Source organism: Papilio xuthus, unplaced genomic scaffold, assembly GCF_000836235.2.
Source record: "Papilio xuthus unplaced genomic scaffold, Pxut_1.1 DF827714.1, whole genome shotgun sequence".
NCBI lineage: Eukaryota > Metazoa > Arthropoda > Insecta > Lepidoptera > Papilionidae > Papilio > Papilio xuthus.
The window spans coordinates 4,556,209-4,582,745 of NW_013530935.1; the positions used below are offsets into that span (position 1 = coordinate 4,556,209).

The 26,537-nt window shown below is 39.8% G+C and overlaps 1 protein-coding gene across 1 annotated transcript in view; it reads left to right on the forward strand.

The window, feature by feature from the left end:
* The window catches only part of LOC106116516 (trithorax group protein osa-like), a 60,165-nt gene that overhangs the window by 28,202 nt on the left and 5,426 nt on the right, over positions 1-26,537 (forward strand). Inside the window, exons 4-9 of the mRNA XM_013310386.1 lie at positions 12,122-12,257; positions 21,949-22,214; positions 22,298-22,472; positions 22,624-22,781; positions 23,507-23,575; positions 24,904-25,092. Of these exons, the coding sequence (XP_013165840.1) occupies positions 12,242-12,257; positions 21,949-22,214; positions 22,298-22,472; positions 22,624-22,781; positions 23,507-23,575; positions 24,904-25,092 (873 nt within the window). The 5' untranslated portion in view covers positions 12,122-12,241. The remainder of the gene's footprint in view (positions 1-12,121; positions 12,258-21,948; positions 22,215-22,297; positions 22,473-22,623; positions 22,782-23,506; positions 23,576-24,903; positions 25,093-26,537) is intronic.

Below are 26,537 nucleotides of genomic sequence, written 5' to 3' on the forward strand. Positions count from 1 at the left end.
TCTACTTTGATGTTCAAGACTTCAATTAAAACATCAATTGATAGAACTTTGACCAAGCTTTTAATGTTATTGTTGTTAGTTTTGCGAACAGTATATTACTGGCACGTCTTCATGGTGATTGCAAAGCAGACAATGGTCGCTTACGCAACAGCGCGGCATGACCCTGCCTCCGATCTCGCCACTGACCCAGATGATTTGCTTCATACTGCGCCGCACAATCGACACGCCGCAGCTGTCCTACTTAATAAGCTAATTATTTATACTTATGTAATTCGCAAATGACTAAATGGCCTCTTCTTCATTTTTGTGTATAACCAGATTTCACTACTGGAACCGCTGTACAAAAATAATGTTAAACCTGTCATTCTCTCTAGAAAAAATGGTTAAGTTTTTGTACACTGTTGCTGATCAGTCTTTTCATCACAACTGTCTATTCCAAGATTAGTTTGAAAAGCACCTTACGTAGATAAAAAGATAACCAACTTTTTATTCAAAATGTATTGTTAATTTTAATGTTTCATTATGAAGCACTTGTAAGTTTTTTTTAATTATCTGCAGTCATGTCCGATCTTAAATTATTAAGAAAAAATATTAGATGTCCTGTTGTATGTAATAACGTAATAATAACAGATAGTTTCATCGCAGCGAAATAGTGTTCGTAACACGGCGCAATGCAAGCATCCAATCTTGCAGGTGTTCGGTGTCACTACGAAACTGGTCGGGCATCCGGTCCGAGCGGCCGCGCCGGCCGACAGATGGCGCTGCCAACCCTCCCCAACCTTAGATAGGCAGCCGCTGAATATCTACCTATATATTTTCTGTTCTCCGTAATAGGAAAATAACTGAATGCAAATCAGTCAAAGTCGTTTTAAATTAGAGACGACGCTTTGTTGGAGCCGCGAAGATGAGTCCGTCGTTGTCTAATTTGGGCGAAGCTACCACCGTCCGCGTGAAGGGACGGGCTGGGAGACAAATCGTCTAATTACGGCGCGGTCTCAGCCGCTTATGTAAGTAATGACTACATAATCGCAATGGAGGAATCCGATCGTAAATATCCTCACTAACCTACTAAAATGTATTTGTTTTATTTTGCTGTGCGCCGCCTGCGCGGTGCGGCCGTGCGACTGTCGACCGTCGCCACAGAACTGGTTTCTATATCGAAAATTAACTATAATCAAACTCGCCGTTCCATCCTTTTGCATATTTTTCTTGGGTTTTCTCAGAGCTTGATTCAGTCCGAAGTATTTTAATGTTTTCCGAATATACATTTCATTCCAGAACTTTTATTAGCTGTTTTTACTTATTTTAAGATCCTTACATTCGAGGACGATTTTGAAGTTTATATTTTTCTTTAATAACTTTCAAAATGTTGACTTTGGAAGTTCTTTCGATTTTTTATGGATGGATGTTGTTGATGTTTATCGAAGAAATGGTATCTGAGATAGGATCAGAATTTTGTGCGCAGACGCTTGGGCGTCTTTTGTTCGTGGCCCAGTCAGGTCGTACTGGCGCCAGCCCCCAACGAACCTTTGTCCCATTTAGTTTCTTTTATAACTCTACGCTTTAACTCGTAAAGTTGCAATTTTTTTTCTTATTGCTTTAAGATGTAGCGCCGGGATCAAATTGTTTTATCTATATTTTATTTATGTATCTCATGAATTTAATGAGTCATGTCAACTCAAGTCATTTCAAGTGCCTCGTTTTATAGTACAATAATATTAGTAAGAAACATTGTACTATATTAGGTAAATATATACATTACTTATATGTAATAAGTGATATATAAAGTCATAATTTAGCACAGTGCGCCTGTAATCAATTGGCATTCCCCACAGGTCAGGTTTCGCACCGCAACTGTAATGAGATGTAGAGGAGAGCGACGTGGATGCGAGTACATTCCGCGTTTGCACACAATCCGATCAATAATGTCCAATTAATTGACTACGGCTCGGCCCCGGCCGCCGTTCGCACCTACTCAATTATGGCCGACGCGAATAGCTCATTTTGACCCACAAACACTTCATAAAGCATAACCGCCTATTTATTTTAATTCACAAAATTATCTGTTATTTTGACTTCAAGCATATAATTTGTTTATGATAAGAAAGTTGCAAGATTGTGTTAAATTGTGTGCATGTGCTTTTTATGCTTTTTTATGTTGTTATCCGTAAATAGATTAAGCGTTGATAATCTTATCCATTAATTCATTAATGAACTTTATTTCATAAAAGTAATGTTTATCATTTTAAGTAACAATTAATTTCATGCGTACACAATTTTCATTAGCGATTTTTTAATTTGTTTTAATGTGTCAGGATAAAAACATTGAGGTCGATGCTTCTCATAATTACGGCTATGGTCAAAATGTTGATGGGGGACACATTGTTAATATTGATATTGCTCTTTAGCTATATGGGTTTTCAAAAGATACAGAGCTGCAAGACTTATTCAGTGTCATGAACAGTTAAAGCAAAACCTATTTTTGTTTTCCCTTGATGCCTTCTAGTTAATAACTTTCAACAAAGTATAGGTTAATGTTGAGCAATATAATAGTCGTTGTGTGCATACGTTGACGATAGCGCGGCAATTTGATACAAAATACGGGTCCGCGGAGTGCCGAGCGCCGAGCGCGTGATAGCGGCGGGTGCGTGCAGCGTCGCAGCGGGCGCGCGCCCCGCTCTCCGCGTCGCCCCGCGCGCGCGGTGAAATCGCTCCCCGGCCCGCGCGCCCCCCGCACCGCGCCTCGCGCTCCAGTCGCCGTGCGCCAACTGAAACGCGCGCACCGCTGCCCGCTATCGAACCCAGCACCGTTCACGCCTTCGTACCATCTCGTAACTCCGCGCACACGAATTACAGCCTACACTGTCAGCTACATAAACCCCCAAGTGTCGTGCGTGTGTGAGAGCGAAGTGCATGTGCGCGCTTCCCCCCGGTCTGTGTTAGCCCGTCCCTGCAAGCATTCAAGACGGCCGTCGTCATAAGGCTGCCTGCGAGCTCAGTAAGTATCGGCCGCATGACTAAATGTAAAATAGGACGATTCTTATCTGCCGGCAGCGCAGCGCTGTGTGTGTGCGTGACATCCGAGCGCTCTCGACTATTGTGTGCGTTGGCTCGATACTTGCAGATTCTATTTTGTGTCGGTGTGACTAGATGTTTGTTTTTATTATCATATGACCGGAGTCCTCTAAAAATACATTTTATAGTGCACTAGTCGCGCGAACTGATACCATTTGTATTACTATATAGAAATACGTTTACTTAACTTTTATTTATGCTGAAAGGATAAAAATATTAACGGAACAGGATACAGTATCGAAATTTGTTTTGACTGATAATTATATAAGATCAGAGACTGATATTGTGAAGAAATTATGTAAAATATTTTTGGTAATCCTTCGAAAGCATTTATGGTTAGCATATAAAAAGATTTATGGGATAATTTTCAAAGCATAGTCATAATTTTCGTTTAATTCGAATTGGAAGTTAAGCTAGAGCAAACAGGGTTACCCTTTCAAATAATTTCATTTAATTGAAAAGACGCCTACTTTGTTAATTATGGTGTATTTTTCATACCAAGTTCTGAACATAAATATTATCTAGTAGAGACATAATAAAAAACGGCATTATACCCCTATAGCGTTATTTTACTATCGTGTTTACTTTGTCGTATCTATTTTAAATGTCAATAAAATTTATGTTAATACGTATGTTGTTTGCAATTAATCAGCATTTATCAACAATTTGTGAAAAGCTCTGCTGAACAAAGTAATCATTATCGTATTGATAATTTTCTGATAAGAAAATAGTGTAAATTAAATGAGTTTTATTTCTTGATTGATATGAATTGTAAGCAATTTATAAGTACGCTTAAATTTTTACGATTATTAGGTAATTGTAAGTAAACAGACGTTTAGCAACGACTTGGGTACCTTTACTTTTACATCTTTGGTTGCAGATAGGTTTAAACCGTGGAAAAAATCTGGTTTTAATATTAGATGAGCTTATTTAATTTAATAAATGGTCGTTTTGTCATTGAAATCACGATTATCACTGGACTCTCTTATAACCACGTTGACGTCCATTATATCAGTAACCGGCGTTCAAAGGGTTAAAGCCCTTGTTAACCTAAATAGTTTCAAATAAAGTTTACTTTTTGAAGTAATACAGATAATGTTTTAAAAAGGAAAACCATGACTTGGCTATTTGAATAGATAATCATGTTGAAGCAATAATGCGTCGGCAATCGAAAGTATTCCGTTTGCAATAAAGAGAACGAGCTTGATGTAACACCAGTTGAACGTCTCGTCTCATCGCTATATCTCTTGCTGGCCTTTTTATTGTAGTCGTAAAGCTGCCCGATACACATCGCAATGTTTCTTTGTTTACTGCCACTGCCACCCTACAAACTAACACTGGGTACTTTGACAATTTCCTTATAGATCACAGGACATTTTTATCTATAGTAATATAGTCGTCTGCCGCAATCCCATCCGCACCAAATTAAAAAAATAAAGATATCAGCCGATTCTCAGATGGTTTCGGAGGAGTATGGTAACTAATATTGTGACTCGAGAATTAATATGTAGAGTCAAAGAATTATAGCTTCCCAATTATGAATATATACATGATTTTGCTGTAATTTAGATTTTATTTTAACATACTACACATATGTATATTTTTTTCAATGCTTCGTTTTCTGTTCATGTAACACCGTTCCATCAGTATATTAATGTACATATATTTCTGTGTGGGCTGTCGTAGAGCTTCCGCCAAATATTTTTTATCTTTTTAATAGAAACGTTGTTCTGTTGCCAAAATCATGGCAAGTTTACATTTACATAATATTGTTTACTTTGAAATATGAAAAAAATAAGCACTCGTATTTTGTAATATTCTAATGCAGTAGTCCGAATACTACTATTATAACTAAAGTTTCTTTCATAAAAGTTTGTAAGGGGCGAATAAATGTGAAAATGTTTTCTTCGAAATCCACATCACAATGCCCTTCTCTCTACAGAGGATCAGCACAGTATATACTACTTGTCATATGTCTCAGCCGCTATATAGAGATTCAATCGCTTTTCACACATCGTCTTCTATGATATTTTTTTACAACTGTATAGGTGAATTTTAGAGAATGCTTTTGGTCGCGTATGCGCCTATAGTAATGTTTATTCGCGTCACTGATTATTTAATGCGATCTCACGCCGCTCACCCACCGAGAGAATGTCCTAAGCGCCGCGGCACATTTGCTCGCTCGCTTTTATTAGCTCCGACGTAAAACTCAAAGAGCGGGTGAAAACGTCGGCGTATCGCGCACTTATAATACGACGTGTTACGTATAGCTATTTAGGTGGGCCGTCATTATTTATGTTCTCTAACAGTCGGTACGTCTGTGTGCGTTCAAATCGGACCAGCTCAGCTGATCGTGCGTGCGTGTGTGCGTTCTTCGGGAAACACCTTTCGATGACGTATACGTATTTCGTTTAATTGGACGGTCACATTGTTCCCGCGTGCTCGTGTTTTTTTCTCCCTCCTCTCTCATATCTTAAAGTCGATCGAGTTGAATGATAAACAGCGAAGTGTGCCGTTATCGTTTGTTGGAGCACACTCTGCACGTTTATTGCTTTGGATGCTGATATTGGATGTGATAAAAAATATCTATACATTGAATTCATTGTTCGGTATTTTCTGTATGTCAAATGTACAGATGTTTTTTTGTTCACAAATCTGTTTTTTTTTCTGCTTCAACTTTCACAATATCTTAAGTATCCATCTTATGTTACATTCATTATAGTGCTTTTTACAAGGATTGAAAATGAGTAGCGCTTTAAAACCTTCCATACAAGAGTGATAGAGTTTGTGTCAAACGATTGCTAAGTATCAATTCATTTTTTAATGATCAAAATGATGGTAAAACTCGACTGATGCGGCTTCAATAAGCTTCATATTTCCATGTATAGTTAATTTCAGAACTCTGTACAATCGTGGCAACGCGCATCGTAAACTATTGCGAGCCGATGAGTATGTTTTGAGCGAGCTACGAGGTTGGGTCATTAAAGGTTTCTAATGAGCGATGGGTCTGTCATGCGAGCAGCGGCAAGCGGACAAACATGTCATTTGTTACAAAAACCTGATGCCACTACGTTGATTACCGCCTCGTGTTCGTCCACCATCATTTTGCTCATCGCCCGTCGCCGTCGGCCATCAGACCGCGCACATGTTTTTACAACCGCCGTAACACAACATAGCCGTCGGTTGAAATGTTTGGCTTGCATGTTTTCCTTAGATATTTTAGGTTTAAAGAACATACTCGTCGGATTGACAACGTCGAATAACTTAAAATTCTTGGCTAGTGCAGGAATTTATTTTGGAGATTATAGTTGAAAAGAAATATAGTAGAAGTATATTCTATTTTCCAAAGTTCGTCAAATCGACTTAAGTGATCTAAGATGCAAGAAACACGCTGTTTTAGATTTCTAACTACGTTTTTATGATTTAATGATTGCTGCAGGAACACTGATGCATAATAGACTTTCGATATCATGGTTGACGTGTTTATAAGAATTATTACTTATGAATGAAACAAAACGAGAAGTTTATGTAAATTGAATTTGTTATTGAAGTATCTGCACTATATACGATTGTACTAATTAGCTTTACGCTTCCGATCTGCAAACTGACTTTCCAACGATGTCTAGAAGTCGTCAAAGTGACATCCATCCCGCGCTCGTTACGATAACCCCCTCCTGCCACCCCCTGTCTCACAACCATCCCCCCGTCGAAAATAAATACACCGGGGTGTAAGGCGTTCGACAACAACAATAATAATAATTCGTTCGGGGCGCCATCAGCTGTTTCTCCCACACCGACTAACAGGTGGCCTATAAAGACATACAATAAAGTGTCCTACTTATGTTTACGTAACTCTACAGTAGGTGCCTGGTTGGGTGCACGATATACACCCACATTGTGTGATAGAGCTCAGATTAACGCGTACCACGTGGTCATTTTAATTGGCATTTAGATTTCTGAATACTGATTAAACGAAGTTAACACGTGCTTTCGTAAGTTTTGAGCAGCTATAGTTTGCTAAATATGTATAACATATCTAATATTAGCGCCTTTTATATACACACTATGTTTTAAGATTCCTGTACCTACCTCTTAACCTGTAAATAATCATTGCGAGAAAGAAAGAAACTATATGAGAATTGCAATCAGCAAAGTCGATTTGTATTGCAGTTGGGCACGTCAGGTCAATATCGAAGGTAATTGAGTTGCGCCTGCGCCGATGACGAGCCGCTTGCGTAACATACATTGACGTTCGTAACATACGTGTGCGCACCGCACGTGGCGTACAACAACTAGCCTTGTGAATTATTTATTTCCGAGGCAGCAACATTTTCACACGCCGGTCGTTGACCCCGCGGCGACCGCGATCAAAGTCGCGACATCTCTGCGCCGAGTGACATTGATCATCCCGCTTTAAGACATGCTCGAACGATGCAGCTGCATATCTCAGTGTCACTTCAACATACAAACTACACTAGCGAGCTTCAATGAATAACTTTTGATTGTAAATACCTTAAAATTGTGGTTGAAATCATTCTTTAGGTATTTATATTTCTTGGGGTAAGTATTAGTTTAGGTACGATTTATAAATGTAATGAATTTTGCTACCGAGTACCCTTGAGATATTAAAAATACCTTAATTTGTTATGAATAATAGTAATTCAAGCTGTGAAAGTATTTATTTCTTGCACCTCGAACGCATCTGGTACAAAAGATAACAAAAACTTGTTTACTTCTTCGCTCGTTCAAAACTTCTGACTTTAATGTGATGTACTGGAAACATTAAAGTTGTGCAAAGAAAAACTGTTTTACACCTTGTTGTCGTGCGACATAGAAAACTCTACCGTTTAAAAGATAATTGAAAATCAAAACTTATTTCAATTCTCTTGCTATTTTGGATCATATTTAATTGGTGTCCAATTGCTTTTAACATAGAATAAAGTAAACGTCCAGTAATATTGAGATATGTCATCAGTATCTCATTAAAGTATTAATAGAAGGTGCAGACATAAACAGACCGTATTGCGCAGAACTTATGCCTTGCGAAGCACAAGCATTCTCGAAGGATATTTATATGCTAGGGCTGCCACTTCCTCTGGTTTAAGTTGATATCTTTGCATAATTCATTTTATATTTGGGCTAATGTTGGCATCAATGTCTACGGGGCAAAGTGCGCGATGGGAAACCACAGATTTTTGTAACACTTTTTTTGTACCGCGGTAAGGATAATGAGTCGTGTTTTTCTTTCTTTGGTAGCCAAAGAGGGCCATTTTTGGTTCTAAATCTAGTTAATGTTGGCAACCCTATTCCCCGTATGGGAGCTGTGTCCATCGAGCTAGCTAAATATAGTATGCGTTGCCCTGGAGCGTGGTTTACGTGCCACTGACCTAGCCAAGACAGGGCGGTAGTCATCTGGCTAGTCACTACTAACACGCCACGCCTTCCTGCACAAAGTGTATCTTACTGGAATAATTACCATGTTAGGAAAATACTAAGACTTAAGGAATACGTTGAGTAGGCTAAGAATTAACCAACCTATATAAACGATCAAGTTGGACCCTAGATGGATTTCAGCGATACTTGCTTACGCATATCCTCTAAAAGTCCCCACTATGTGTTTTCCCATCACGATAATTTCCTTATATTATTAACATAAAGCTTGCAGTGTTTATCATTTGAACCTCTACATATATGTCTACTGTATCGTTTTATAATGCTAATTGAATCCTTTTTACTCTTAATAGAAGACTACAGAAAAGATATACGCCAGTTTTATTAAACACTTCAAAACTATACTACCTCAGTGTAATTTAACAAATGCAACACATGAAAAGATATGTTCACAGGAACATATTTTTGGCTGGTAAGCCCCTACAAATATCTTTTTTGTCGTCGCATTAAGTCTGATTAGTCCACTTAGCCGCCGCGCATTAAAGCGCCACTCTGAATTAAGAGCTCGCCGTCGCCTGAAAACTTTAAAACCTGAATACGCCTGGAGGTAGCAGGTACACTGTATTTCACAATTTCGGTACTTCTTTTAGCAAAATTTTAATTGAAGTCACACTTGGACTTATATCTTCCCATAGGATTTATTTTTTCCAAAGTTTTACATGAATAGTCAGTTGCTTTGAAAATCATATAGCTATGAATCCAAAAGCTTTACAAGCTTTACACATTTCCTTTAAATTTGCGCAATGAAATATCGTTTTTATCCATCTAAGTAATTTGTTAAAATAGAAAATTTGCAGTCTTGTAATCTTGGAAGTCTTGTAATACTCCCATAGAAATGTTTTGCGGTCTTCTGAACATCAATTGTGTCTAGGGCCGAAGATTTAACATTCATATTATACTATGAAATTCTGAAAAATATTTTGGAAAACAAGAAAGTTTCTGCTTTAAAGTAATTGTGCTAACCCTGCGTGATACATAGGTGTACATAATACAGGCGCAGTCTCTTGTTGATGCGCGCCGGATTTGGGCCAAGTGCAGTCGGTCGTCGCATTTATAACGCAACGCGACTAATACCGCCCCAACTTGCGAATGAATCAACTATCTATACAGAGCCGAACCTTTCATCACAAATACTTTCGAGTGACAACCCTAATCTAAGCAGTGAGAACATCATTCGTAATAACCAGATTGTGATTATAGCCAGATCTAATTCCGTTGCCGTTCCTTAGTCCTTTCTTCCTATCAGAATTCACCCTTGAATAATTAAACATAAAAACTATTCTTCATACTAAGTTTGCGTAATGTTACCTCATTCGAGAGCACATTGCGATTAATATCTTCCGGGCTCTATTTTAATAGACCCTTAATTTTGAATTTAGCCAATTAATATTTTGTGCAATAAAATTCTGGAAGATTTTTAACAAGTAGGTATCTACCGAATAATATTTCAAAGCTCAACATTACGTATTGTATAGTAGGTAAATTTGTGAGGTTATAACGCAACTACAGTGCTCTAATGCGCTACATCTTTTATTCAATACTAAAGTAAAAAGACGTGTCCTCCGCGGAGAACAGTACGAAAGCAATACAGAAACAGAACGTAGATAGAGCGCGCGGCCCGGCACGTCCCGACAGCTTCCAACAATAATAATTAATTGACTCGTCCGTTCGTTATCGTGCTTTTATATTGACGTTCCCGAGCGAGCGAGCGGGCGAGGCGCATTCGGAATGAAATTTCCATAAAAACTTTTGTGCTCCGGCGGACGTTGCGAGCGCACGTTAAAATCGTCGGGCAATAAAACAGCGGCCGGAGCGGCGCGGCGCGGCGAGGCGCGACGGCGAAGCGCGGCCGCGGGTGCGAGCGGGACGCCGCTATGCCAGTGGCCCGATCGCGGCAAAAACATCGGCGCGGTTATCGCGCACTGCCCCCGCCCTCTCCGCGCCGTCCCCGCTCGCCGCTGCCCCGCGCCCCCAGTCCCGCGCCCCGCATTAACCTCGCCGGCGGGGGTCGGCTCGACTTGCCTACTGCTGCCTCGTCGAGCGCCTTCGCTCGCTGTGAACGCGCCCGTGTATAGAACACAATAATATCGCGAGGTTTTAACTTGGAAAAGCTCGGTGTTTACACGTTCGCTTGGCAGTTTGCTGTCGTCGTTTGCCGGTTTTTGTTACACCGAATCGCCGTAACGTTGCGGTCGAAACGCGATCGACATCGAGCGGCGATTAATTTACGCGTCGGGAGACCCACTTCTTTTGAAACGGTAAGTGTACAGCCGGACCACTCGAATCCCCAACATTGTTCGTTAAGTTCATTTTGACACAACGTCCCGTCATTTACAAAGGAGCGTCTATTGCGTAAGGTCCATTCTTTTAGAAATGCTCGAGCGGAACTTTTGAAAAAATAGCACCAGTTCAGTTTTGTTTTGTTCGATAATGTTTATTGCACGAACGTGTTCTGTGTATGCCTTTACTTTTGCCGGCAGCCGGCGCCGCGGCCGAGGTTGTAGTGTCAAGGCGTCTCATATAGAAAATTATTCGTATACTAATTGCGTACACGGCATGACGTGCGCACGTTGAGGCTACACACGACTGGTAATGAGGCAAACCCGCTTGCGATGTTGAAAAAATTATTTGCACTTTAACAACCTTATTCCTTGTCCCTTGCTTATTCGCGGAAAGAATGTCATTGGACCATTAAGAAGAATTCTTAATGACATATCGTGCACCTGTCACCTGGCACAAGATTAAGAATGATGTTGAAGTCAAAATCAAGGTAACACGTGGCGTGTTGCAATTTTTAACAAGAGACATTAACTGAGACGAACTGAGTAATGTTTCATTTTAAAAAAAAATCTTAATTTACTAAGTCGCCGTTTGTTACAATATTTTGCTTTTATTAGTATAATTATATTATTGTTTTTATGTTAACCTGCTTTTACTTATGAAATAGCCTTCTCTATCTCTTCACATTGCAAAAAATAGTGTGACGATACGTATAGTCCACCTAATGTTACAACAAGTTTATTGTAATACGAAACCGTTTGTATTTTAGTTGCATTATGTATTACTCGTGTCATAATAAAAATAAATTGTTAAAGTATCGTTACTTGTGCTAGACTAAACCACATGTACGAATTACCTCGGTGGAGTAACGTAACGTTTCGCTTTTAAAGCTGTTGTGACGAAAGTAGGGAAAGGAATGTACCGGCGGCTGGGACTCGTGAGAATGAAGGAAAGTGGCAACGAAAGGGCGTGTGGAGTGAACGTGAACAGTCTTTACAGATAAGACACAAAAACAACACACTCTGTACAAATATAAGTATTCCTTGTCAAATATCCCTTGCAAAAAAATAAAAACAGCCGAAACTCATTGCACTGAAGTGATTCGTATCTAAATAGATATTGCCATTCTTTTAATTCTATTCGACTAAACATCTTACCTTATCCTACTCACGTAGGCCGGCGCACGAGCCTTTAAAAATCCTAATGTTTTGGCTTGATTTTTACGGTTGGTCGCCTGCTTGTTGCCAGCCCTACAAGACAAAGACTACTTGTATAAATGTAACGCCATTGATATTAATTAGTATGTTTGTTACAGGATCTGACAGGTCAGAACAGCAATGACTCCGGCGGCAGCGGTAGCGGCGGCGCAGGTCGCGCGACCACGCCGCACCTGAGACCTACGCCCAGCCCCACAGGCTCCAGTGGCTCGCGCTCCATGTCACCGGCTGTCGGTATGTATAACAACGCCATAACACGCACAAAAGAGATCCAAAGGGGTATTTATAGGGGTTAAAATATTCTGAGAAGAACATAAGATTAACTGCTGAACTCAATCTTTTGCTGGTTACTTAAATAGTTACTTAGTGTAGAGTTATTTTGCACAAAATATTTATATACTAATCGTCTTTACTTACTATAAACTTACATACTGAGGACACCGATTACATCATGAAGTTGTATCGTAGCGTAGAACGTAAATTGGCAACACATAAATCATGTAAAATTTAATCAATTGTAATTGAACGCGTCCAATATTACAGCACAGTTGTAGCGTCACATGAATATGAATGAGCATGGCAACAACATTAATTGCTGCAATTGAGCCGACGGTACGTCTCCTAGATTGATGAATGATTGTGCTCAGAACCAAGTTTGACACATCCAAATGACGAATGAAAAATGTGGGTGTGTAGAGGTGTCTGTGATAAAGCGTGTAGTAACCTAACGACATAAACGCAACGCTCTTTCAAATAATATCAGTATTAATCCTCGTCGATAACATGCAAATTTACAAATATTCTGCGTCGGTTTGGTAGGCATTTAGAAAGTTACAATTGATATAAGGGGAAGAAATGGTTTCGGTAAAGTTACATTGCCGTTTATTTGACCTAATTAGTATGTTTCAAAATAGAATGTTGCAGAATGACTTTGTCTTTGTACGTCTTATCAATTTTTCCTTTAGTTTGTCAATCCCTGGATTTTTTTCTTCGATCATTTTTCCTTACAGATACTATGTTATCTTTTTCTGGTTTTCCTCCACAATGATCTTTTTCCTGTAGTACGTCAAATATGAATGTACTATGGTATTGTCCTCAAAATTGGTTTTATACATTCTCCTTTATTTAGTTGCATTTTGAGTGGTAAAAGATCTTATATTTTCTAAGTTAAATTTTATACAGTGGATCGCTCGTGCTTCGTGAGACTTATTCCTGACTATAGTAGAGTAAGCAAGTTAACGAATGTCCTTGCATTAATTGGTAGGATGCATCCTGATGTAAATTTATTCTTAAGCTTGTGGTAACCCTTGTGTATTGTTTGTTGTCGATTCGAGTGAGAGTAAAATCTTTGTGAGGTATGTTGATCGGATTCATTGTGCATACTTCGTCACCGGCAGACGCGGGCTTTCCCGACATTGACCCACATAGCTCGGGCGCCCAGAGTACACCGTATTTTGCCCCTTTTGCGGGCGCGAACCACCCCGTCCTCCCACCTTATGTACGAGTGAGGGGTGGTCGCGGTATATAGGGCCTCGTGAAAAACTTACCCCCCCCACCCGGGGGGGGCGAGCACGCAAAACAGGACCCGCCACCCCCGAGTGTCGACGCGTCAGTCTTACGTGCCGGACCATCAGTGCAATCGGCAACAACAATCTTCCAATGTTTTTAAACACCACCCTAACACGGTTTGAATAGCCAGACGATATACTTACATCTTCTCGTACCTAAAAACAATCACTTTTATTAAGAAGCTGTTATGTAACGAAGATTATGAATAAACAACAAAGAAACTAAGCGTTACATTTTCAGAGAAAAGTCTATTTCACAAGCTATACAAAGATAATGAATGGAAGAATCGCATTCTTGCATTTCTGCAGAACAATTTTCCAGTGTGTAGTGCGTCGGGCATTCGGAACGGCATTGCCGATACCTGCCGTGGCCTTCCTGTTACTCGGCTCATTAAAAAAGTCCAGTTAAATGTCAAGTCGTTGGCGATCGGAAATGCTACAGAAAGTTCTGCGTATTACTCGCAGTCGTCGCCAGGTGATAGTTGCGAGCGTACAAGAATATCGCATGGACAATGTGTCGACAAGCAGCTATAATTATATCGAAAACAAAGTTATGCGTAAAACGCTGACTGAAAGGCATCGAAATAAGTTTGTAAAATGTTAAATTCGCTGAAAGTTGGTACTATATACGATAGTGTAATTTTGGGCAAAAAAATAAGTGTTTGACTCTAATTTGTTACTTGATCTGGTTTTGTTTACCGTGGAGCATCTATACTGAAATTGGAAACTCATAAATTGTCTTACTTGATTACAGAATTTGAAATATTAGCACTGAGGCTAGACATTCCTGGAAAACACATAAATTACTTACACACTGTCCTCGAAAACCATAAGTTTGTAGTATTTATAGCGTGATAACAATGTTTGTAACTGTCATGCGGCGAGCTAGAAACTGTCTAGATAAGCATTTCTCAGAGTTGGCAGATTTATGCGAAGATCTGTAACTCCCTTGTCGGGATTCCCTCGGAATGTCCTTGAGGGGTACGCCCGCCGAGGACGCCGCATTACCTCTATATACCTACTTACCCACTGTTCGCTAGCCCACGATCTATGTACCTACGTATGTATGTATTTACTTTACGTGTTTGATCCCAGAGATGGGGTACGATTTCATTCATAACTTCGGGATTATTTTAACTATTTGTGTACGTATGTTGAGTACGGGCTTAAATGTATTAAAATATTCTTCGTTGATAATTCTGTTTCACATTTTAGAAGGATTAAAACTGCTTTGTTTTTCGTTAAATTTTTATTCATAATAAGAATTGTCTTCAAAAAATCGTTCAAATATGTGCACGACTTGTGAGCGAGATTCCGGAGGCGTTGTGGCTCGAGCAGCGCTTGGCTTTCCCCTTAAATTGTGTTTCCAAATAGTTAGTAACATGGTAGTTCGTTAGTGTTCGCCTTAAAGAGCGTTTCGCCATTTCGTTACGAAGCTGGGCCTTAACGAACGGCGGCCACAAAGCGATCGTGTTTTGTTAACGTCGCTCGAGCGCCCAACTTGGCTTTCTCAAAACATCGGGCTCGGGCTCGAGCAGCGGGCGAGCGGCGACTCCAATACCGGTTGTGTGACCGCAATACGCCTCCACTCCGAAACCCGTCTGCCAGCTCGGCCGCCGCGCCCGCTTCGCGAGACACCGTCCAACGCTGCTTCGACTCGGCCTGCCTTTATACCTACCGACTCAGAACCGTCGATGTAGCGCGCGCCTTTGTGAGGTTTCACGTAACTCGACCCTGCGAACTAGGTAGAGGCTTAACACAGTATGACGTCAACCGTTCGGCTCGTCGTCGGGCTTCTCGACTCTCGACAAACAGCCAGCTAGCCAAGTCTCATTGGAAAATTATACGAAGCGCTTGCACGAGGAAAAAGACATACAAATTCATGATGCTTAAAAATATGTACATTTAGAAATTTGTACCACCTCATTTCAAACAAATTATTTCTTTGCATATTTAAAATTAATGACACTTTTATTTTCAACAAATTCATTGTTTGATTCCGAAACCTTTTTTATCAAAACAAATGTAGTGCAGCCGGGCCAGTAGACAAGAGAGTTTGTTAGCGTCGTTCCCAAATAAAAAGCGGTGTTTATCGAGCGAGCCCGTGTTCGTTTCCAATGCGAGCTCTGTCGTTATTTTAACACAATGAAGCCGCAATACCGCAACTCGACGCGCTCGAAGGTGAATTGCGTATTGTTCGACGCCCGCATTCCGCGTCACTTACGAAAACGACTCTACAACGCTATTTATAGGGCTTCCTTTGCTTTATCCCCAACGGTGCCTTAAGTTGATTAGTTTGAGACTCTAGTGCGGTGGTCTTAAGAGCGTATATTGTTGTTGTGAGGTGATCAGTCGCCACGGTATACGGGCGCTAAAAGCATTTCGCAGTCGGCCGTCGTGCGTATCAGCGGACGGCCGGAGGAATGCCATCGGGCGAGATAAGGCGCGCTGCGGCCGACTCGAACGGATTCTCATGCTTGATAGCTTCAGATTTAGGTACCATGACGTAAGCGATGACAGAAAAATAATATAAAATTCAGTGATTCCATGGTCTCCAGGAGGGGGAAGCTGACTATAAAGAATTCTTAGTTGAGGCCAGACGGGACAGTCATTCATCTGGTTCATTAACGATTACCAAATTTTGATTATGAACTTATCAACCAATATTACACTTCTTACACGTTATTCAATTAAAAGGATATGTCTAACTTACGGTATTTTCAATATTATTTACGCACAAAGCCCAAAAAAATGTATTTATAAATACTTATTTAGCATCTAGTTAAGCGGTGTCCTGTTTTAATTATCTCCTTAGCATATGCAAGTGACAAGCGGCAGGTACGGTCGCGTGGCCGCTATCTACATCTCGCTATGCTGCAATGGACACGCCACTCCGAAGGACACCGCCTGCTCGCTGCCCGACTGACGTGACGTGAAGTGATTTGACGTGACGGATATGTAACGCACGCAAATGTGGAGCGTTCCCTATGTGAGACAATGTTACTGATTAAAATATACAGACGACATCCGAATGAAACTAATCAGTAACAATTTTAAGTCATATAACTATCAATAAATAACAGAAAGCGATTGGAAACTCTGATCTGAATGATAAGAAGCAGTTTAGTTCTAGCGGCATAAAATAATCGTAGTTGTGTTCGTAGCAACCACACAGCTTGTGAATAAGGTTTTATTTTAGAAAGGGTTTTAAGGTTACATAAACAATAAAAAGACACCTGTTCATTTAAATGTCTGTCGTCGCATAAATTCCGGCGAGCCAGCACGTGGTCCCGCGTCCTTGGAAGGCCGACGACCCCTTTTAAATGAGAGCACAAAAAAAACCGAAGGAAACTCTTTTTGCTCGGATCCCGCCATAATGTTTGTTTTGATCGTTTTCACGTAAACGATCCGTCTTGTTTGCTTTTTTTATATGTACAACCCCTCCCGCAGTTGCCGGATTGGTTCGACAAATCGTATTTTTTATTTACGACTTGTCAAGTTGAACGTGAATCGTTTGTTATGTACGCGTGTGTAAATAGAAACATAATGGTTACACGATTTCTGTATTATGCTATTTCAGTACGATAGATGAGAAACGTAAAATGTTTCGTTACGTATAACTTTGGATAAACTAATCATGGAATACGCAAAACATTCTCGAACTAAAATGTAGATGAAATATATAAAATATTCCATATCGTTTTTCGTCGTCTAGAAAGTCGTATCGTATCGTCTCTACAGACTTAACACCATAATACAACAAGGAACAACCGTTCCTTCAAACCAACAAAATCCACCGTGTTGTAACCACAACACGGTGGATTTTGTTAGCTCCTTAAAGTATTTTCAGTTTTACTGCTGATACACTTTATTAAGAAGAAGTATAGCTTTAAGATAAACACGCTAACATTCATCTCTGTGTTGTTCAATGAAATTTACCTACGTTGACGGAATTTCTATTATTAAACTGTTAATTACTTTGTGATTAGGCCGAACGATCGAATACGACAATGACATAGTAGCGAAAATAGGCATTGTTTAACCGAGCACTTGTTGCATAACCGACCCGATCCAGTTTACACCACTCGTTCTAATTGTATTCAGATAACGCCGGAACACTGATAAATTTAATTGAGTCAAGGTCGACTGAGGGTTGAACGTCCCACCCTCTTCTTATATCCGATATTCTTTCACTGACCGACTTGTACAAATGTGACTGACTGTTGCATATCTTAATTCATTCTACGTCGACTACAGTTGTTCACCGACAAAAAGTAATTGGTTCACCCTGATTGCTTTGCTGTAACGAACGAAAAATTGAGTACATGTCAAGTGTCATCTAAAAATTTTAAGTTTGTCTTTTAATTTTGAAGAGATCGACCGGTTAATGTATCGACTTTTGATGACTTTGTTTTTATTATAGTCTTATTTAGTTTTGATCATGGAAAGAGAGCTGTAACATTACTATAAAATTGTCCCTTTATTTGCGTCGAACACGTAATCACGATAACTTAACGAAGCCATGTGAGTGGAGTCAGGCGGCGGACGATCTGTTTTAAATGGATCGCCTTGCTGGCGGCTGCGTCGTGACTGCGACGTTTTCACTAACTAGGCCGTTTTTATTATCGCCGTTATGCTCACAGACACACACTGGCACATGTGACCACGCAATGTTTCTTTATTAGCTTTCATTGAATGCACGAGGACAATTCAAAGTGTTAACTACTGTTTAGAGAGACGTGTAAATTTTTTGGTGTAAAAGTTACTTAGGTCTTTTTAGGAAAAAAAAAATACATAAATATAGTCAGCTATTTTCAGTTTGGCAGAATAATCAATTAGTTTTCTATGATTATTCGTTTGTGAGTGTTTCTGTAATTAAAATAAATTGATTTTTTAGATACGCAATAAATTTTTCTTCTTTCTTTATCACAGTTTGTATCAATGATTCATCAAGTACGATTCGATTCATAAAATGTGACATTCACGATTGTTTATAAATATACAGAGTAATTAAATTGTATTCTATAGTCGTTTAGATGTGCTCTTCATAAAGTTTAATTAGCTACGAAGTACTGATCTCCACAAATAGACGACGAGGTGACGCCTGTTTATTTTACTTTGCCCCCGCGTGGGCCACACTTGTGCTGCCCGGACGTTAATTATTTATTATAGTAAACAAGCCTCTTACTACGATGTACCTGACAACGTAATATGACCATTTTTGTAAAGCAGATAAACAAGGTGTTAAAATCTACCCACAAATGTTTACTGATCCGATCTTAACACGTCCAATGCCACGATATTTACGAATGAAAATCGTAGGCACGTTATAGTAGCAATAAGCATGTGTCAATTGCGTGTAAGTCGCGCGGTGTGCGGGCGGCATGCTCGCAGGAATGTGACATGCGGTGCCGCGACTGCCACCACAACCAGTGTCGCCACCGCTGCTACCACCGCTACTGACACTGCCGCATTCCTGCGCCGTGTCCGTGCACTGGCAGTGTACGCCGGCGGCAATATTAACCCGACTACATTAGTTAATTAAAATTGACATACACTACAATAACTAGCCCAGATACCAACAACTGTTTTCATAGATCGATAGCTACATGATTAACATTTAGTTTTTGTTTGATAGAAATTGCATAACTGGTTTAGAAACTATAGGTTCGATTCAATGTAGTAAATAAAAATTCATATAAACTTGGGTTATTATAATTGACATTACAAATGGAATTTAATTTACATTGGCCGCGCGCAATGGCCATACATTTGCAAACTTAGAGGTCAATGCCTCGACACAGAATTAGAGCACTGCAATTCGTTATGCTCAATTATATTAAACAAAAAAAATATTTATAACATGTCAGTTCACTCGCTATTAGATGATTGTTTTGTACGCATGTTCATAATAGTAATAGTTTTAATTCGCCGTAAATGTGTACTGGGTTCTTTTTTTCATTAATTTCCGAATTATATCTAAATCGTCACTTTTGATAGAATCGTAATGAACTTGTTTGAAGTATAATTTTTGATATGAATTGTTTGAGTTGAGCGTGAATAAGTCATGAAACTGACACGTGGTGGTGTGGTGGGAAAGTAAAGGCCTCGGCGCGGCGACTGCCTGCCCTTGACAGAGCGGGTTGTTCGTACTCGAGCCGCGCCGGACAAGATGCCTTTAGTTAACTTCACAATCGCCATATACTTACTAAATAGTAAGTACTTATAATTTAGTTAGAGTTATTCAGAACGACTGTATAGATTTCGCTGAAAATTTCGACGTAAATGTAGAATGTAGCCTGGAGAAGCACAAAGGCTACTAATTTATTTTTTTTATTTGTCGCGGACGGGGTCGCGGGCGACAGCTAGGCAACTATAAGAAATTTCTTAAGTAACAATATAAAAACTCAATGCATTAGAGCTTAATTTAATTGTTATGAATTATTAGTCAAACATTATTATGAACGTACGTAAACTGATCCTTTTACTTTCAGTAGTAAGGAATCTTTGTAGATGATTACAGTTAACAAGAGCGTTGAACGCAACTGGATAATAATTTATTTATTAGATTACACTAACGGATAAGCAGACATAACAATGACTCTGCGTTTTATAACACGTTTTAAACACTAGCTAGTACGTATATTAATTGGAAATCAAAAACCCGTAGATATAACAGTTGGCTTCACTAAAGGATGTCTTTGACGTACTGAATGCCCTGCACAGTAAAGAGTTTTCTATAGTTAATTTTATCTAGGGTTTCTATAAAAATGATCATGCTTGCCCATATTTATAAACAAATAATAAAAGAGCCGTCGACACATCAGGAGCTTTCAAAGTTCCTGATTCTAATGAAAATATGCGGGTGAGCTAAAGATGGCGCGTTTTGCACACAACATATTGTTTTGAGTAAAAGAAAGGAGAGAGCCCTTAAATGTTTTGTTAAGGGCGTCATTCATTGTTTATTTTTACGAGGTTCGTCGGATCCGGGCAGACCGGACGACCCCGTTAACGTATGCAGTCATTAAAGGTCGCCGTAAACAAATAGATATATAGGTGATGTTCGAGTATGGCGATGCTGTTATCTATTATGATTCACCGGCGCCTCGCCGTCTGCCGACCGTCTGATTGTGCCGACAAACCGTTTAATACCCCGATAACATTCGATCATCGAATTAGGGACGACCCAACTGATTTTTTTTTTCAACCGTCGCTTATTCGATATTTCCCAATTAATAACAACCGTAGGCGGTTCTACGGTTTCAACTCGCGTGCCGATTTTTTTGCGCAACGCCAACGTGCAACGGGCTCCTTCGTAACAACCTAATATAAGTACACCTTGGGCAAGTCCAGATCGACCCACATAAAAGCTGCAATACCACTTTCGTCGTCGCAAATCACCGGCATCGGTGTCTCGGCCTCGGTCAATGCGTCGCGTGCGTGTCGCAGCCACATATACGGCAGCGATAAAGTGCAGCGGAGAATTGGCGGACTGCGGTGCTCACGTGCGCCGGAAAACGAAAGTGATCCGCCGCCTCTCCGCCCCCGATTGATGCGATGCGCCGGCTTAGGCGAGCCCTCGTTAACTGTATTATTCAAATTGATGTGCACAAGTGCCCGCTCGTCTGTGTGCGTGTACAGTGCATCCACTCGACACCACGCTTGATGTTTACTCTCTCCAATACAATTTAATTCAAGCGAACGGTGCACACATGTTAGGTATACAATGATCCCTTTTACCTATCGTGACCGGGAAACAGATTCCCAGCAATTAATATGCCGCCTCCCTAAACGGTTCTTACTGCGTGACTATTTTATGATATTTAATTGAGCAATCAATTATATAGGTCAGTTTGTTGACTGGAAATGTAAGTTTTTGTTTCTACAAATAAATGTACAAAAAATAAATATACTAATTGTATGGTAACAGTCTCCTTCTAAAACATGGTACGTATGTATAGTGAACGGTACTCGAATCACTAAATATTCATATCACTGATTGATGGACATTCTGTAGATTAACTTGTGATAACGCTATTTCTTTTATTCTTTAAATTACAAATTATTATCGGTCATTGCCATGACAGTGATGTCAGTCCAAGGTCATAGGAACTTGAATCATTTTATAAAAAACGATTTCGAACGTTTTAATTAGGCGTAAGCTTTAAATAATTGACCTACATTTTCGCGATCAATTCTAACAATTGAAATAGTTGGTTTATGCCTATAATTCCAAAGCAGTTTTTATCACGACCATAATCTGCATAAGATGTTACTTATTTTTTCTTTATTAGTCGTAAGTTATATTTAGTACCATTTTAAGTATAATATAATGAAGTACTTGTATTATATTTCAGGAACTCAAAACGTACCGATGCCCCCGCGGCCGTCGTCATCGCTGTCGGACGGCGGCGGGCCGGCGGCGCGCGGTGCAGGCCCAGCGGGCGCAGCGCCCGGCGCCATGGTGGCTCAACCCTACCATCATGCTTACAAGCCGGCGCACTACCCGCCGCAGCCCTACGGCTATCCGCCGCGCAACCACCACCCCTATCCCTACGCCGGCTACCGGCCCGCACCACCGCCGCATCCTCCGCACCCGCCGCAACACTATCCGCCCCTAAAGGTATGCAAATGTCTCTTTTGATGGCATGTTTAATATAGACTTCTTTAGATTTTGTCAAGGTACATGACAAGTATTGTATACAGGGAGCGCGACATATGGGTCCCCCCGGCGAGGCGATGCCGCCCCCGGTGGCACCAGGCGAGCACGACAACGGGCCCGCCGCACCCGCTACCGCTCTCGTCACCACCGGCCCCGACGGCGCGCCGCTCGACGAGGGCAGCCAGCAGAGCACGCTCAGCAACGCTTCCGCTGGTACTTGTAAACTATCGCATAACCTGAGCAACCCACAACACAGACTGACTGACAGACATTTGTGAAAATGTAGTGTTAGTCGCTGAATAATACGTTCGAAGACTCATCTGCATAATCAGTGTCGCATTGTACTAAGTGATGACGGCGCATGTTTCAGCGTCGGGCGAGGAGCAGTGCGGGTCGAAGGGGCGCAAAGAGGTGGGCGCGGGAGGCGCGGGCAGCGCGGCGCCCTCGCCCTCGCCCGGCGGCGGCTCGCACTCTTCCATGCACGACGACTACGACGCGCCCGCCACCTGGCGCCCGCCTTCTAGTCCCGTGAGTCCGGCTCCGGCACAATGCCACACCACACTACACTACACTCAACACTACCATTATGTTATTCACCATATATCAAAAATTAAAATCAAGCTAAAAAGTGGCAAAGACTAGAGATTGCAATTTTATGCAGTCTAAAGATGCTTGTTACAAAATTATGTAAATAAATAGAAAAAATTAATACACTTATAAAACTCAATTTGGTACATGAAAAAGAACTGAATTTACACTGTGACTATTTGAACATATCATTGTCAAAGATAAGCTTGTCAAAGATCTTAGAGAGTCAGCTTATGATTGGGCTTATCTTTACATGATCAAAGCTTGGCACACTGAACACCACTACCTACATATATTATGTATTCACATCAACTGATATGCTAATCGATGTGACTAATTTGTACCCCAACTCCTAGATAAATAACTTTAATTGAATAACTCACCGATGAACAAAAATTATCACTTGTACTCCCACTTCTAAAGTCACCAAGGAAATCTATAACTGGGGATATTTGAGAAATATTCATGTTTGATTATGTTTATGTTTAGTGAAAAAAGAAATAATTTCTTGGTAAAATATTGAATATAAATAAGAAAGTAAATGATTTTTGTTCTTTGGTTTGATTATTGGATACTCCATAATGGTTTTTTTTAGTTTAAAATACTGCTTGTTGTGTAGTGTGGGAGTGAGAGGAAGGAATTGCATTATATGTAATGTATTTCAGGTGTTTAACAGTCACATACCGCCGGAGTCCTACAGATCAAAGGTTTATATCAAGTCAGATAGTTGGCATGTTAGCTCCTTTATAACTATTCTAACAAATAACACATCACTGCATGTAGTATCATTGTCCAGTTCCCTCATTATATGTTTTTACTGCCGAACTCAATAATCCAACTTTAGCATCGATATGGGGAGTTTGATAAAGTGCATTCGCTGCGAAGCGAATTCGTAACAATCTTCTAAAATGTATAGAATTGACAATAACTTTCGATAAGTCATATGACTGTCGCGCGGCAGTTTCATACATTTTTGAAGTTATGGTTACGCTATGGAATCGCTTTGAAACGAATGCACTTTGTGTAACTTCGTTGAAGATTATTTTAAAAACTATAAAAATGTCAAGTATTATTGGTTTGATATATATTATTTAGTTCGGCCCTTAGTAATGAAGTATGTTTCTAATGTTGAAAAATTATTTACGAATGATAGTAGCTTGCATAGAATTGATTCCACAACATAGAGAACAAGAAGTTATTTCCAAAGAAAAAAACTGAAATTATTCAAACAATTAAGACTGAGTTTACTGTCTTACTCTCATTTTACTCTGACACAAGAAATTCTTTATCCACTCTAATTTAACACATTCAATGGCACTACGATTCAATAAACTCCCAAGTCGGCGACTCTGCTGAACGTGTTAACATCCAAAAAAAGAATATCGTCTAGAGATGAATGAAATCAATAAAAAATATCAAATCTTGCTTTTTTTGCTAAATTTTGCTTCAATATTTTTATAATTTATGTTGTAACAGCTTTCTTAAATATATATTTCTTTGGTGATGGTTATTGACTGTTATATTTAATACGACTCTACCGCCAATGAGCTGTGACGACGTCTTCGCTTTCAAGCTACTTTTTATTGCTCTTTTATTCTGTAGTTTAATGTATATTAAATCACTCTTAAAACGCCTATGTATCCATTATTTTGAATGTCATGCGTAATGTTTAGTCTTAGAATGGATTATATGTTAGAATAAAGGAAAGTTTATGTAATTAAGACATCATAGTAAAAGATATATTACAATTGTCAAGGATCCGGCATAAAATATTAATTACCATGATCTGTTAAAAATGCTAGAAGTACAGATTAAAAAAAATAGTAAATCATTTGCGTAAATATTTTTCCGATTTTATAGTTTTGACGTCATATACAGTCGAACCTGGACAAGTGGGAGTCAAAGAGACCGCGATATTTATTTCTATTATGACCCAGACAATGACTCCCTGATAGATGTTTCTAGCTTAACCCGGGTTTGACTGTATAACTTTGTTAAATCAAGCAAGGCAGTATAAAATGTTTTTTGCGGCATGATGTTGTATGGGTGCGTATGTGGACAGAAGTCGGACTCGCTGGGCAAGCTGTATGAGATGGATGACGCGCCGGAGCGCCGCGGTTGGGTCGAGCGGCTTCTGGCCTTCATGGAGGAGCGGCGCACGCCCATCGCCGCCTGCCCCACCATATCCAAGCAGCCGCTGGACCTCTACCGGCTCTACCTGCTGGTGCGCGACCGCGGAGGATTCGTTGAGGTATTTATTAAATTCGATTTACTAAATTTCAAATCATAAATGTTAGTTGCCTTTATAACTTCTTTTCTTATAAAAAAAAAATAGAAAATACAACTACAATTGTAATATTTTCATCACTCTTCTAATTTATTTCCGCTGGTCATACATTCATTTGTCGATGGATGATAGTATCGATTTATGTTTGACAATTTTGTATATTATTTAGAGTTAAAATAGTAATCATGTTGATTTGATCATATCCTTACAAAGACACGCAGCAAGTAAACGCCTATATTCAGTTAACATTAAAATTGTAAAGGTGATGCAACCGTGTCTCAATAGCAGTGCCTATGGGCTGATGCAGCTGAGACTAATCGACTACTAGGATTTATGTTGTGCATGTATCGCCGGCTGTGTGCGAACGACCGCCATAAACTTGCCGGCTTTTAACGATAGTTAATAAATTTTTATCATTAGAGCGCTCGCTGAGGCCGCTTGCGATGCACGAACAATGTCAGCGACAGGGATGTTCACTGAAACACAAATATCGATTATATTTTCATGTTAACATCGATATTGTCTCCAATTCGTAATAGTATCTATTTTATTTGTCATATTTTATGGACTTCTAATTTTATAAATGTACAACCGTACGTTTAACCTTATATGCTTATTTTCATAGTCAAACATTTATGTCACTGGGTAATCAAGCGTTACTTAAAGTTGATTGTGGATTACTGTTGAAATTACAGTTAATTTTAACCTTGTGCGTGACACATTTATGTATAATCATATCGATATCAAAAGATAACATCGATACTACGATAATTAATACATTTGAATGTAATGTTTGACTATCGATATTTGTGCGCCGGCCATCCCTAGTTGGCATCCGTAAGGCGAGCCAGTCGATTGGCAATCGCCGAGGGCCGCTCACGTGTCCGCTCTTCGTTGGGAAAACTTTATATTCTCAACCGTCGGCATGGTGAGGTTTCCACTCATTAAATAAACCGAGTTATCGTCTTTTCCGAGGAATATTGTAAAATAGACGGTTTATGTTCTCGCGGCGGACGCGACGGTTCGTGCTTGCGATGTTTGCTGAAAACTTTACACTTGACGTGTTCGGAATATTAGTTCTCGATTTATGTTAGGACAGTTGCGTTTGTGTTGCACCTTCCCGTTGCTAAAGTAATATAATTTTGTTGTGTATATTCATCGCGCAAATCCAATTTCTTGTGTTATTTTCACTTTACCTTACAAATAGAATATGCGTATTGTGTATTTTTTAAGACATGGTATACTATATATACATATATACATGGACACTGTATACCACTTACACTTAGATTAAGTGTAAGTGGTATACAGCTACAAAATATGGGGAGATTGTCACAGTAGTTTATCTTGGAGTTATTTCGGAATGCGAGATAAATTTACTGTATTGGCTCATTCGTTTTTTTTTTACA